This window comes from Telmatherina bonti (genome assembly GCF_933228915.1).
Source record: "Telmatherina bonti genome assembly, chromosome: 10".
NCBI lineage: Eukaryota > Metazoa > Chordata > Actinopteri > Atheriniformes > Telmatherinidae > Telmatherina > Telmatherina bonti.
In genome coordinates, this window is record NC_136628.1 from 39,794,540 (window position 1) to 39,813,603 (window position 19,064).

At 41.4% G+C, this 19,064-nt stretch overlaps 1 protein-coding gene across 6 annotated transcripts in view; it reads right to left on the bottom strand.

Annotated features, from left to right (window-relative positions):
- Positions 1-212: 212 nt before the first annotated feature.
- Positions 213-19,064, bottom strand: part of LOC306761464 (platelet-derived growth factor receptor beta-like) — a 63,387-nt gene continuing 44,535 nt past the window's right edge. For 4 of the 6 annotated variants that reach the window (XM_079247633.1, XM_079247636.1, XM_079247631.1 and 1 more), the window contains one exon: positions 213-786. In XM_079247633.1, the coding sequence (XP_079103759.1) occupies positions 651-786 (136 nt within the window). In that variant the 3' untranslated portion in view covers positions 213-650. The remainder of the gene's footprint in view (positions 787-19,064) is intronic. The other 2 variants (XM_079247634.1, XM_079247635.1) reach the window with 1 other exon arrangement.

Genomic DNA, 19,064 nt, shown 5'->3' on the forward strand with positions numbered 1-19,064 from the left:
CAGAGATCACCTGGAGTTCCTCGGGGTTCTGTTGTGGGACTGGTTCGGTTTATTTAGGTCAGATAAGGGAACTGATCTGTGATTTTCCACCCTTTATGCAGATGATCAGCTGTTCTGCTCATTCAAGCTGTGTTTCTACCTGGCAGAAGAATTTCAGGAATCAGTGAGCTGATGAAGACTACAGTGATGAAGGCTCAGAGATGCTACTGGGTATATTTTAATAAACACTTCAGTTCTGACACAAGTCAGCAGTTTGTGTGAGAAATGAATAAACACTTTCGACGAATATAAAAGGAATACAACAGAGTTTAAATCTGACCCAGGACCTGCTGATAAAAACCAGGGTTACATAAGAAAATATGAAAGAAATCTTCTGAAAGCCTTACAGTCCATACTGAGGATAAACTACATATAAATCTGCTTCTAACAGCCTTAAAGTCCGTACGGAGGGCACAGTAACCATGAAGTCTGCTTAAAACAGCCTCATGGTCTGTTCTGAGGTCCTGTAATTGTAAAGCTTATTCTAAAAGCCTTAAAACTGACTATGAGGGAAAACTGTCCAGCCACTTGATTGGTCTAGGTGCAGGGGGGCACTTCAGATGGTTTGGATAAACTAAACCCTCCGCCGAACTATCAGGCAACCAAACTCCTCACAGGCAGCTCTCCTCTTCCTCACTGCTGCAGAATGATGCTGGAGGTGAAACAGTTTTCTCTAATGATGTCCCTTCCTGTAACGAAGCGTCCTCGTCATGTGGTGGAATGATGCGAGGATGTGACATCACAGGGCTGGAGAGGAAGCAGAATATTAATGTTGTCATGGCAATGGCTCCTGCATATTGGACTCAATCTGAAGGTGAAATGGTAGACTTGTCAGAGTTAGACGGTGTGCCCTGACAGCATCACCTGACTACATCATACCAGACTATATCATACCTGACTACATCTTACTTGACTACATCTTACCTGACTACATCTTACTTGACTACATCATACCTGACTACATCTTACTTGACTACATCTTACCTGACTACATCTTACTTGACTACATCATACCTGACTACATCATACCTGACTATATCATACCTGACTACATCATACCTGACTACATCATACCTGACTATATCATACCTGACTACATCATACCAGACTACATCTTACTTGACTACATCATACCTGACTATATCATACTTGACTACATCTTACTTGACTACATCTTACCTGACTACATCTTACTTGACTACATCATACCTGACTACATCTTACTTGACTACATCATACCTGACTATATCATACTTGACTACATCTTACTTGACTACATCATACCTGACTATATCATACCTGACTACATCATACCTGACTATATCATACCTGACTATATCATACCTGACTACATCATACCAGACTACATCTTACTTGAGTACATCATACGTGACTATATCATACCTGACGACATCTTACTTGACTACATCATACCTGACTATATCATACCTGACTATATCATACCTGACTACATCACCTAACTACATCATACCTGACTATATCATTCCTGACTACATCACCTAACTACATCATACCTGACTACATCCATCCATCCATCCATCCATCTTCTGCCGCTTATCCGGGGTCGGGTCGCGGGGGCAGCAGCCTAAGCAGGGAAGCCCAGACTTCCCTCTCCCCAGCCACATTTGCCAACTCTGCGGGGGGGATCCCGAGGTGTTCCCAGGCCAGCCGAGAGATATAATCCCTCCAGCGTGTCCTGGGTCTTCCCCGGGGTCTCCTCCCAGAGGGACGTGCCTGGAACACCTCACCAGGGAGGTCCAGGAGGCATCCTGACCAGATGCCCGAGCCACCTCAACTGGTTCCTCTCGATGTGGAGGAGCAGCGGCTCTACTCTGATCTCCTCCCGGATGACCGACCTCCTCACCCTATCTCTAAGGGAGAGCCCGGCCACCCTGCGGAGGAAACTCATTTCAGCCGCCTGTATACGAGATCTCCTTCTTTCGGTCGCGACCCACAGCTCATGACCACAGGTGAGGGTAGGAACGTAGATCGACTGGTAAATCGAGAGCTTCGCCTTCTGGCTCAGCTCCTTCTTCACCACGACAGACCGGCGCAGAGCCCACATTACTGCAGACGCCGCACCGATCCGTCTGTCGATCTCACGCTCCATCCTTCCCTCACTCGTGAACAAGACCCCGAGATATTTAAACTCCTCCACTTGAGGCAGGACCTGACTCCCGACCCGGAGAGGGCAATCCACCCTATTCCGGCTGAGGACCATGGTCTCAGATCTGGAGGTGCTGATTCTCATCCCAGCCGCTTCACACTCGGCCGCGAATCGCTCAAGCGAGAGCTGGAGATCACGACCAGACGAAGCCAACAGGACCACGTCATCCGCAAAAAGCAGGGACCCAATCCTGAGGCCACCAAGTCGGATCCCCTCAACACCTCGGCTGCACCTAGAAATTCTGTCCATATAAGTTATGAACAGAATCGGTGATAAAGGGCAGCCTTGGCGGAGTCCAACCCTCACCGGAAACGAATCCGACTTACTACCGGCAATGCGGACCAAGCTCTGACACCTGTCGTACAGGGACCGGACAGCTCGTACAAGGGGGTCCGGTACCCCATACTCCCGGAGTACCCCCCACAGGAGCCCCCGGGGGACACGGTCGAATGCCTTCTCCAGGTTCACAAAGCACCTGTAGACTGGTTGGGCAAACTCCCATGCCCCCTCCAGGACCCCAAAGAGGGTATAGAGCTGGTCCACTGTTCCGCGACCAGGACGAAAACCACACTGCTCCTCCTCAATCCGGGATTCGACTATCCGGCGGACCCTCCTCTCCAGGACCCCTGAATAGACCTTACCAGGGAGGCTGAGGAGTGTGATTCCCCTGTAATTGGAACACACCCTCCGGTCCCCCTTCTTAAAAAGGGGGACCACCACCCCAGTCTGCCAATCCAGCGGTACTGCCCCCGATGTCCACGCGATGCTGCAGAGGCGTGTCAGCCAGGACAGCCCCACAGCATCCAGAGCCTTAAGGAACTCCGGGCGGATCTCATCCACCCCCGGGGCCTTGCCGCCAAGGAGCTTTTTGACCACCTCAGCGACTTCAGCCCCAGAGATAGGAGAGTCCACCCCTGAGTCCACCAGCTCTGCTTCTTCATCGGAAGACGTGTTGGTAGGATTGAGGAGGTCTTCGAAGTATTCCCTCCACCGACCCACAACGTCCCGAGTTGAGGTCAGCAGCTCCCCATCTCCACTGTACACAGAATTGATGGAGCACTGCTTCCCCCTCCTGAGCCGCCGGATGGTGGACCAGAATCTCCTCGAAGCCGTCCGGAAGTCTTTCTCCATGGCCTCGCCGAACTCCTCCCATGCCCGAGTTTTTACCTCGGCAACGGCCGAAGCCGCATGCTGCTTAGCCCGTCGGTACCCATCAGCTGCCTCCAGAGTCCCACAGGCCAAGAAGGCCCGATAGGACTCCTTCTTCAGCTTGACAGCATCCCTCACTGCTGGTGTCCACCAACGAGTCCTGGGATTACCGCCACGACAGGCACCAACGACCTTGCAGCCACAGCTCTGGCTGGCCGCCTCAGCAATAGAGGCACGGAACACAGCCCATTCGGACTCAATGTCCCCCGCCTCACTCGGGACATGTTCGAAGCTCTGCTGAAGGTGGGAGTTGAAGCTCGCTCTGACGGGGGACTCAGCCAAACGTTCCCAGCAGACCCTCACAACAGGTTTGGGCCTGCCAGCTCTGACCGGCTTCCTCCCCCACCATCTGAGCCAACTCACCACCAGGTGGTGATCAGTTGAAGCTCCGCCCCCCTCTTCACCCGAGTGTCCAAGGCATGTGGCCGCAGGTCCGACGATACGACTACAAAGTCGATAATTGAACTGCGGCCCAGGGAATCCTGATGCCAGGTGTACATATGGACACTCTTATGTTGGAACAGGGTGTTCGTTATGGACAATCCATGACGAGCACAGAAGTCCAATAACAAAACACCATTTGGGTTCAGAGGGGGGGGACCATGCCTCCCAATCACTCCCCTCCAGGTCTCACTGTCATTGCCCACGTGAGCATTGAAGTCCCCCAGCAGAACAATGGAGTCCCCAGAAGGAGCACCCTCCAGCACTCCCTCCAAGGACCCCAGAAAGGGTGGGTACTCTGAACTGCCGTTCGGCGCATAAGCACAGACAACAGTCAGGACCCGTCCCCCCACCCGGAGGCGGAGGGAAACTACCCTTTCATCCACGGGGTAAACCCCAACGTGCAGGCACCAAGCTGGGGGCTGATGAGAATGCCCACACCTGCTCGGCGCCTCTCACCATGAGCAACTCCAGAGTGGAAGAAGGTCCAGCCCCTCTCGAGGGTACTGGTTCCAGAGCCCAAGCCATGCGTCGAGGTGAGTCCAACTATATCTAGTCGGAACCGCTCAACCTCGCGCACAAGCTCAGGCTCCTTCCCCACCAGAGAGGTGACGTTCCACGTCCCTAGAGCCAGCTTCTGCAGCCGGGGATTGGACCGCCAGGGTCCCCGCCCCTTGCTGCCGCCCAGCTCACATTGCACCCGACCCCTACGGCTCCTCCCGCAGATGGTGAGCCCACGGGAGGTGGGGCCCATGTAACCCTTTCGGGCTGAGCCCGACCGGGCCCCATGGGCAAAGGCCCGGCCACCAGACGCTCGCTCTCGTACCCCGCCTCCAGGCCTGGCTCCAGAGGGGGGTCCTGGTAACCCGCGTCCGGGCAAGGGAACATTTATGCCGAGGTTTGTCATCGTCATAGGGGTCTGACTACATCATACTGTTACTGACTACATCATACCAGACTACATCTTACTTGACTACATCATACCTGACTATATCATACCTGACTACATCATACTTGACTACATCATACCTGACTATATCATACCTGACTACATCACCTAACTACATCATACCTGACGACATCACCTAACTACATCATACCTGACGACTTCATACCTGACAACATCATACCTGACTATATCATACCTGACTACATCATACCTGACTACATCTTACAGGACTACATCATACCTGACTACATCTTACTTGACAATATCATACCTGACTACATCACACCTGACTATATCATACCTGACTACTTCTTACTTGACTATATCATGCCTGACTACATCATACCTGACTATATCATACCTGACTACATCATACCTGACTATATCATACCTGACTAAATCATACCTGACTACATCTTACTTGACTACATCATACCTGACTACATCTTACTTGACTACATCATACCTGACTAAATCATACCTGACGACATCATACCTGACTATATCATACCTGACTACATCATACCTGAATACATCACCTGACTACATCATACGAGACTACATCTTACTTGACTACATCATACCTGACTATATCATACCTGACTACATCTTACTTGACTACATCATACCTGACTACATCACACCTGACTACATCATGCCTGACTACATCATACCTGACTATATCATACCTGACTATATCATACCTGACTACATCATACCTGACTATATCATACCTGACTACATCATACTTGACTACATCATACCTGACTATATCATACCTGACTATATCACCTAACTACATCGTATCTGACTATATCATACCTGACTACATCACCTAACTACATCATACCTGACGACATCATACCTGACTACATCACCTAACTACATCATACCTGACAACATCACCTAACTACATCATACCTGACGACATCATACCTGACTACATCATACCTGACTATATCATACCTGACTACATCATACCTGACTACATCTTACAGGACTACATCTTACCTGACTACATCTTACCTGACTATATCATACTTGACGACATCATACCTCACTATATCATACCTGACTACATCTTACTTGACAACATCATACCTGACTACATCATACCTGACTACATCTTACTTGACTACATCATACCTGACTATATCACACCTTACTACATCACACTTGACTACATCATACCTGACTACATCATACTTGACTATATCATACCTGACTACATCATACCTGACTACATCTTACAGGACTACATCATACCTGACTAAATCTTCCTTGACTACATCATACCTGACTAAATCATACCTGACAACATCACCTAACTACATCATACCTGACTACATCATACCTGACAACATCATACCTGACTATATCATACCTGACTACATCATACCTGACTACATCTTACTTGACTACATCATACCTGACTAAATCATACCTGACGACATCACCTAACTACATCATACCTGACTACATCATACCTGACTACATCATACCTGACTACATCATACCTGACTATATCATACCTGACTATATCATACCTGACTACATCTTACTTGACTACATCTCAATTGACTATATCATACTTGACTACATCTTACCTGACTACATCACCTGACTACATCACCTAAATACATCTTAACTTACTATATCATACTTGACTACATCATACCTGACTATATCATACCTGACTACATCATACTTGATTACATCTTACCTGACTACATCACATAACTACATCATACCTGGCTACATCATACTTGACTACATCTTACCTGACTACATCAAATAACTACATCTTACCTGACTACATCTTACCTGACTACATCTTACCTGACTACATCATACCTGACTACATCATACTTGACTACATCATACTTGACTACATCATATCTGACTATATCATACCTGACTACATCATAACTGACTACATCATACCTGACTATATCATACTTGACTACATCACCTAACTACATCATACCTGACTACATCTTACTTGATGACATCATACCTGACTACATCATACCTGACTACATCTTACTTGACTACATCATACCTGAATACATAATACCTGACTACATCTTACTTGACTACATCATACCTGACTACATCACATAACAACATCATACCTGACCACATCATACTTGACTACATCTTACCTGACTACATCACATAACTACATCACACCTGACTACATCATAACCTGAAAATATCATACCTGACTACATCATACTTGACTACATCTTACCTGACGACATCACCTAACCACATCTTACCTGACTATATCATACCTGACTACATCATACTTGACTACATCTTACCTGACTACATCATACCTGACTACATCTTACCTGACTACATCAAAGCTGACTACATCTTAACTGACTATATCATACTTGTCTACATTTTACCTGACTACATCACCTGACTACATCACCTAACTACATCTTGCCTGAATACATCTTACCTTACTACATCATACTTGACTACATCTTACCTGACTACATCACCTAACTACATCTTACCTGACTATATCATACTTGAGTACATCATACCTGACTATATCATACCTGACTACATCACACTTGACTACATCATACCTGACTACATCACATAACTACATCATACCTGACTACATCATACCTGACTACATCTTACCTGACTACATCACATAACTACATCATACCTGGCTAGAGCATACTTGACTACATCTTACCTGACTACATCTTACCTGACTACATCATACTTGACTACATCTTACCTGACTACATCATACCTGACTACATCTTACCTGACTACATCAAACCTAACTACATCTTAACTGACTATATCATATTTGACTACATTTTGCCTGACTACATCATACCTGACTACATCACATAACTACATCATACCTGGCTACAGCATACGTGACTACATCTTACCTGACTACATCAAATAACTACATCTTACCTGACTACATCTTACCTGACTACATCATACCTGAATACATCATACCTGACTATATCATACCTGACTACATCATACCTGACTACATCTTACTTGACTACATCATACCTGACTAAATCATACCTGATGACATCACCTAACTACATCATACCTGACTACATCATACCTGACTACATCATACCTGACTACATCATACCTGACTATATCATACCTGACTATATCACGTAACCACATCTTACCTGACTACATCATACTTGACTACATCTTACCTGACTACATCACATAACTACATCATACCTGACTACATCATAGTTGACTACATCTTACCTGACTACATCATACCTGACTACATCTTACCTGACTACATTATACCTGACTACATCTTACCTGACTATATCATACTTGACTACATCTTACCTGACTACATCATACTTGACTCCATCTTACCTGACTATATCATACCTGACTACATAACACTTGACTACATCATACCTGACTACATCACATAACTACATCATACCTGACTACATCATACTTGACTACATCTTACCTGACTACATCACGTATCTACATCATACTTGACTACATCATACTTGACTACATCTTACCTGACTATATCAAATAACTACATCTTTCCTGAATACACGTTACCTGACTACATCATACTTGACTACGTCTTACCTGACTACAACAACTAACTACATCTTACCTGAATACATCATACCTGACTACATTATACTTAACTACGTCTTACCTGACTACATCACCTGACTACATCAAATAACTACATCTTACCTGACTACATCTTACCTGACTACGTCATACCTGACTACATCATACTTGACTACATCTTACCTGACTACATCTTACCTGACTATATCATACCTGACTACATCACACTTGACTACATCATACTTGACTACATCTTACCTGACTACATCATACCTAACTACATCATACCTGACTACATTATACTTGACTACATCATACCTGACTACATCTTACCTGACTATATCATGCTTGACTACATCTTACCTGACTACATCATACATGACTACATCTTACCTGACTACATCACCTGACTACATCACCTAACTACATCTTACCTGACCACATCTTACCTGACTATATCATACCTGACTACATCACGTAACCACATCTTACCTGACTACATCATAATTGACTACATCTTACCTGACTACATCACATAACTATATCATACCTGACTACATCATAGTTGACTACATCTTACCTGACTACATCATACCTGACTACATCTTACCTGACTACATCATACCTGACTATATCATACCTGACTACATCATACCTGACTATATCATACCTGACTATATCATACCTGACTATATCATACCTGACTACATCATACCTGACTACATCTTACTTGACTACATCTTAATTGACTATATCATACTTGACTACATCTTACCTGACTACATCACCTGACTACATCACCTAAATACATCTTAACTGACTATATCATACTTGACTACATCATACCCGACTATATCATACTTGACTACATCATACTTGATTACATCTTACCTGACTACATCACATAACTACATCATACCTGGCTACATCATACTTGACTACATCTTACCTGACTACATCAAATACTACATCTTACCTGACTACATCTTACCTGACTACATCTTACCTGACTACATCATACCTAACTACATCATACTTGACTACATCATATCTGACTATATCATACCTGACTACATCATAACTGACTACATCATACCTGACTATATCATACTTGACTATATCACCTAACTACATCATACCTGACTACATCTTACTTGACGACATCATACCTGACTACATCTTACTTGACTACATCATACCTGAATACATAATACCTGACTACATCTTACTTGACTACATCATACCTGACTACATCACATAACAACATCATACCTGACCACATCATACTTGACTACATCTTACCTGACTACATCACATAACTACATCACACCTGACTACATCATACCTGAAAATATCATACCTGACTACATCATACTTGACTACATCTTACCTGACGACATCACCTAACCACATCTTACCTGACTATATCATACCTGACTACATCATACTTGACTACATCTTACCTGACTACATCATACCTGACTACATCTTACCTGACTACATCAAAGCTGACTACATCTTAACTGACTATATCATACTTGTCTACATTTTACCTGACTACATCACCTGACTACATCACCTAACTACATCTTGCCTGAATACATCTTACCTGACTACATCATGCTTGACTACATCTTACCTGACTACATCACCTAACTACATCTTACCTGACTATATCATACTTGACTACATCATACCTGACTATATCATATCTGACTACATCACACTTGACTACATCATACCTGACTACATCACATAACTACATCATACCTGACTACATCATACCTGACTACATCTTACCTGACTACATCACATAACTACATCATACCTGGCTACAGCATACTTGACTACATCTTACCTGACTACATCTTACCTGACTACATCTTACCTGACTACATCAAACCTGACTACATCTTAACTGACTATATCATACTTGACTACATTTTACCTGACTACATCATACCTGACTACATCACATAACTACATCATACCTGGCTACAGCATACTTGACTACATCTTACCTGACTACATCAAATAACTACATCTTACCTGACTACATCATACCTGACTACATCATACTTGACTACATCTTACCTGACTACATCTTACCTGACTATATCATACCTGACTACATCTTACCTGACTACATCTTACCTGACTACATCACGTAACCACATCTTACCTGACTACATCTTACCTGACTACATCACGTAACCACATCTTACCTGACTACATCATACTTGACTACATCTTACCTGACTACATCACATAACTACATCATACCTGACTACATCATAGTTGACTACATCTTACCTGACTACATCATACCTGACTACATCTTACCTGACTACATTATACCTGACTACATCTTACCTGACTACATCATACTTGACTCCATCTTATCTGACTATATCATACCTGACTACATAACACTTGACTACATCATACCTGACTACATCACGTAACTACATCATACCTGACTACATCATACTTGACTACATCTTACCTGACTACATCACGTATCTACATCATACTTGACTACATCATACTTGACTACATCTTACCTGACTACATCAAATAACTACATCTTTCCTGAATACACGTTACCTGACTACATCATACTTGACTAAGTCTTACCTGACTACAACAACTAACTACATCTTACCTGAATACATCATACCTGACTACATCATACTTGACTACGTCTTACCTGACTACATCACCTGACTACATCAAATAACTACATCTTACCTGACTACATCTTACCTGACTACATCATACCTGACTACATCATACTTGACTACATGTTACCTGACTACATCATACCTAACTACATCTTACCTGACTGCATCATACCTGACTACATTATACTTGACTACATCATACCTGACTACATCTTACCTGACTATATCATGCTTGACTACATCTTACCTGACTACATCATACGTGACTACATCTTACCTGACTATATCATACCTGACTACATCACGTAACCACATCTTACCTGACTACATCATACTTGACTACATCTTACCTGACTACATCACATAACTATATCATACCTGACTACATCATAGTTGACGACATCTTACCTGACTACATCATACCTGACTACATCTTACCTGACTACATCATACCTGACTACATCTTACCTGACTATATCATACTTGACTACATCTTACCTGACTACATCATACTTGACTCCATCTTACCTGACTATATCATACCTGACTACATAACACTTGACTACATCATACCTGACTACATAACATAACTACATCATACCTGACTACATCATACTTGACTACATCTTACCTGACTACATCACATATCTACATCATACTTGACTACATCATACTTGACTACATCTTACCTGACTACATCAAATAACTACATCTTACCTGAATGCACGTTACCTGACTACATCATACTTGACTACGTCTTACCTGACTACAACAACTAACTACATCTTACCTGAATACATCATACCTGACTCCATTATACTTGACTACGTCTTACCTGACTACATCACCTGACTACATCACCTAACTACATCTTACCTGAGTACATCTTACCTGACTACATCATACTTGACTACGTCTTACCTGACTACATCACCTGACTACATCACCTAACTACATCTTAACCGAATACATCATACTTGACTACATCTTACCTGACTATATCATACCTGACTACATCATACTTGACTACATCACCTGACTACATCTTACCTGACTATATCATACCTGACTACATCATACTTGACTACATCTTACTTGACTACATCTTACCTGACTATATCATACCTGACTACATCATACTTGACTACATCACCTAACTACATCTTACCTGACTACATCATACCTGACAACATCTTACCTGACTACATCATACCTGACTGCATTATACTTGAGTACGTCTTACCTGACTACATCACCTGACTACATCACCTGACTACATCTTACCTGAATACATCATACTTGACTACATCATACCTGACTACATCATACCTGACTACATCTTACCTGACTATATCATGCTTGACTACATCTTACCTGACTACATCAAATAACTACATCTTACCTGACTACATCTTACCTGACTACATTTTACCTGACTACATCATACCTGACTACATCATACCTAACTACATCTTACCTGACTACATCATACCTGACTACATCTTACCTGACTACATCATACCTGACTACATCACACTTGACTACATCATACCTGACTACATCACATAACTACATCATACCTGACTACATCATACTTGACTACGTCTTACCTGACTACAACAACTAACTACATCTTACCTGAATACATCATACCTGACTACATTATACTTGACTACGTCTTACCTGACTAGATCACCTGACTACATCAAATAACTACATCTTACCTGACTACATCTTACCTGACTACATCATACCTGACTACATCATACTTGACTACATCTTACCTGACTACATCTTACCTGACTATATCATACCTGACTACATCACACTTGACTACATCAGACTTGACTACATCTTACCTGACTACATCATACCTGACTACATCTTACCTGACTACATCATACCTCACTACATTATACTTGACTACGTCTTAACTGACTACATCACCTGACTACATCACCTAACTACATCTTACCTGAATACATCATACTTGACTACATCTTACCTGACTACATCATACTTGACTACATCTTACCTGACTACATCATGCTTGACTACATCTTACCTGACTACATCATACATGACTACATCTTACCTGACTACATCACCTGACTACATCACCTAACTACATCTTACCTGACTGCATCTTACCTGACTATATCATACCTGACTACATCACGTAACCACATCTTACCTGACTACATCATACTTGACTACATCTTACCTGACTTCATCACATAACTACATCATACCTGACTACATCATAGTTGACTACATCTTACCTGACTACATCATACCTGACTACATCTTACCTGACTATATCATACTTGACTACATCTTACCTGACTACATCATACTTGACTCCATCTTACCTGACTATATCATACCTGACTACATAACACTTGACTACATCATACCTGACTACATCATATAACTACATCATACCTGACTACATCATACTTGACTACATCTTACCTGACTACATCACGTATCTACATCATACTTGACTACATCATACTTGACTACATCTTACCTGACTACATCAAATAACTACATCTTACCTGAATACACGTTACCTGACTACATCATACTTGACTACGTCTTACCTGACTACAACAACTAACTACATCTTACCTGAATACATCATACCTGACTCCATTATACTTGACTACGTCTTACCTGACTACATCACCTGACTACATCACCTAACTACATCTTACCTGAGTACATCTTACCTGACTACATCATACTCGACTACGTCTTACCTGACTACATCACCTGACTACATCACCTAACTACATCTTAACTGAATACATCATACTTGACTACATCTTACCTGACTATATCATACCTGACTACATCACGTAACCACATCTTACCTGACTACATCATACTTGACTACATCTTACCTGACTACATCACATAACTATATCATACCTGACTACATCATAGTTGACTACATCTTACCTGACTACATCATACCTGACTACATCTTACCTGACTACATCATACCTGACTACATCTTACCTGACTATATCATACTTGACTACATCTTACCTGACTACATCATACTTGACTCCATCTTACCTGACTATATCATACCTGACTACATAACACTTGACTACATCATGCCTGACTACATCACATAACTACATCATACCTGACTACATCATACTTGACTACATCTTACCTGACTACATCACATATCTACATCATACTTGACTACATCATACTTGACTACATCTTACCTGACTACATCAAATAACTACATCTTACCTGAATACACGTTACCTGACTACATCATACTTGACTACGTCTTACCTGACTACAACAAATAACTACATCTTACCTGAATACATCATACCTGACTCCATTATACTTGACTACGTCTTACCTGACTACATCACCTGACTACATCACCTAACTACATCTTACCTGAGTACATCTTACCTGAGTACATCATACTTGACTACGTCTTACCTGACTACATCACCTGACTACATCACCTAACTACATCTTAACCGAATACATCATACTTGACTACATCTTACCTGACTATATCATACCTGACTACATCATACTTGACTACATCACCTAACTACATCTTACCTGACTACATATTACCTGACTATATCATACCTGACTACATCATACTTGACTACATCTTACTTGACTACATCTTACCTGACTATATCATACCTTACTACATCATACTTGACTACATCACCTAACTACATCTTACCTGACTACATCATACCTGACTACATCTTACCTGACCACATCATACCTGACTGCATTATACTTGACTACGTCTTACCTGACTGCATCACCTGACTACATCACCTGACTACATCTTACCTGAATGCATCATACTTGACTACATCTTACCTGACTGCATAATACCTGACTACATCTTACCTGACTATATCATGCTTGACTACATCTTACCTGACTACATCAAATAACTACATCTTACCTGACTACATCTTACCTGACTACATCTTACCTGACTACATCATACCTGACTACATCATACCTAACTACATCTTACCTGACTACATCATACCTGACTACATCTTACCTGAGTACATCATACCTGACTACATCACACTTGACTACATCATACCTGACTACATCACATAACTACATCATACCTGACTACATCATACTTGACTACGTCTTACCTCACTACAACAACTAACTACATCTTACCTGAATACATCATACCTGACTACATTATACTTGACTACGTCTTACCTGACTACATCACCTGACTACATCAAATAACTACATCTTTCCTGACTACATCTTACCTGACTACATCATACCTGACTACATCATACTTGACTACATCTTACCTGACTACATCTTACCTGACTATATCATACCTGACTACATCACACTTGACTACATCATACTTGACTACATCTTACCTGACTACATCATACCTCACTACATTATACTTGACTACGTCTTAACTGACTACATCACCTGACTACATCACCTAACTACATCTTACCTGAATACATCATACTTGACTACATCTTACCTGACTACATCATACCTGACTACATCTTACCTGACTACATCATGCTTGACTACATCTTACCTGACTACATCATACATGACTACATCTTACCTGACTACATCACCTGACTACATCACCTAACTACATATTACCTGACTGCATCTTACCTGACTATATCATACCTGACTACATCACGTAACCACATCTTACCTGACTACATCATACTTGACTACATCTTACCTGACTACATCACATAACTACATCATACCTGACTACATCATAGTTGACTACATTTTACCTGACTACATCATACCTGACTACATCTTACCTGACTACATCTTACCTGACTATATCATACTTGACTACATCTTACCTGACTACATCATACTTGACTCCATCTTACCTGACTATATCATACCTGACTACATAACACTTGACTACATCATACCTGACTACATCACATAACTACATCATACCTGACTACATCATACTTGACTACATCTTACCTGACTACATCACATATCTACATCATACTTGACTACATCATACTTGACTACATCTTACCTGACTACATCAAATAACTACATCTTACCTGAATACATCATACCTGACTCCATTATACTTGACTACGTCTTACCTGACTACATCACCTGACTACATCACCTAACTACATCTTACCTGAGTACATCTTACCTGACTACATCATACTTGACTACGTCTTACCTGACTACTTCACCTGACTACATCACCTAACTACATCTTAACTGAATACATCATACTTGACTACATCTTACCTGACTATATCATACCTGACTACATCATACTTGAGTACATCACCTAACTACATCTTACCTGACTACATCTTACCTGACTACATCATACCTGACTACATCATACTTGACTACATCTTACTTGACTACATCTTACCTGACTATATCATACCTGACTACATCATACTTGACTACATCACCTAACTACATCTTACCTGACTACATCATACCTGACTACATCTTACCTGACTACATCATACCTAACTACATCATACTTGACTACATCTTACCTGACTACATCTTACCTGACTATATCATACCTGACTACATCACACTTGACTACATCAGATTTGACTACATCTTACCTGACTACATCATACCTGACTACATCTTACCTGACTACATCATACCTCACTACATTATACTTGACTACGTCTTAACTGACTACATCACCTGACTACATCACCTAACTACATCTTAACCGAATACATCATACTTGACTACATCTTACCTGACTATATCATACCTGACTACATCATACTTGACTACATCACCTAACTACATCTTACCTGACTACATCTTACCTGACTATATCATACCTGACTACATCATACTTGACTACATCTTACTTGACTACATCTTACCTGACTATATCATACCTTACTACATCATACTTGACTACATCACCTAACTACATCTTACCTGACTACATCATACCTGACTACATCTTACCTGACTACATCATACCTGACTACATTATACTTGACTACGTCTTACCTGACTGCATCACCTGACTACATCACCTGACTACATCTTACCTGAATGCATCATACTTGACTACATCTTACCTGACTACATCTTACCTGAATACATCATACCTGACTACATCACACTTGACTACATCACACTTGACTACATCTTACCTGACTACATCATACCTGACTACATCTTACCTGACTACATCATACCTCACTACATTATACTTGACTACGTCTTAACTGACTACATCACCTGACTACATCACCTAACTACATCTTAACCGAATACATCATACTTGACTACATCTTACCTGACTATATCATACCTGACTACATCATACCGGACTACATCATACTTGACTACATCTTACTTGACTACATCTTACCTGACTATATCATACCTTACTACATCATACTTGACTACATCACCTAACTACATCTTACCTGACTACATCATACCTGACTACATCTTACCTGACTACATCATACCTGACTACATTATACTTGACTACGTCTTACCTGACTGCATCACCTGACTACATCACCTGACTACATCTTACCTGAATGCATCATACTTGACTACATCTTACCTGACTACATAATACCTGACTACATCTTACCTGACTATATCATGCTTGACTACATCTTACCTGACTACATCAAATAACTACATCTTACCTGACTACATCTTACCTGACTACATCTTACCTGACTACATCATACCTAACTACATCTTACCTGACTACATCATACCTGACTACATCTTACCTGAGTACATCATACCTGACTACATCACACTTGACTACATCATACCTGACTACATCACATAACTACATCATACCTGACTACATCATACTTGACTACGTCTTACCTCACTACAACAACTAACTACATCTTACCTGAATACATCATACCTGACTACATTATACCTGACTACATCATACTTGACTACATCTTACCTGACTACATCTTACCTGACTATATCATACCTGACTACATCACACTTGACTACATCATACTTGACTACATCTTACCTGACTACATCATACCTCACTACATTATACTTGACTACGTCTTAACTGACTACATCACCTGACTACATCACCTAACTACATCTTACCTCAATACATCATACTTGACTACATCTTACCTGACTACATCATACCTGACTACATCTTACCTGACTACATCATGCTTGACTACATCTTACCTGACTACATCATACATGACTACATCTTACCTGACTACATCACCTGACTACATCACCTAACTACATATTACCTGACTGCATCTTACCTGACTATATCATACCTGACTACATCACGTAACCACATCCTACCTGACTACATCATACTTGACTACATCTTACCTGACTACATCACATAACTACATCATACCTGACTACATCATAGTTGACTACATTTTACCTGACTACATCATACCTGACTACATCTTACCTGACTACATCATACCTGACTACATCTTACCTGACTATATCATACTTGACTACATCTTACCTGACTACATCATACTTGACTCCATCTTACCTGACTATATCATACCTGACTACATAACACTTGACTACATCATACCTGACTACATCACATAACTACATCATACCTGACTACATCATACTTGACTACATCTTACCTGACTACATCACATATCTACATCATACTTGACTACATCATACTTGACTACATCTTACCTGACTACATCAAATAACTACATCTTACCTGAATACACGTTACCTGACTACATCATACTTGACTACGTCTTACCTGACTACAACAACTAACTACATCTTACCTGAATACATCATACCTGACTCCTTTATACTTGACTACGTCTTACCTGACTACATCACCTGA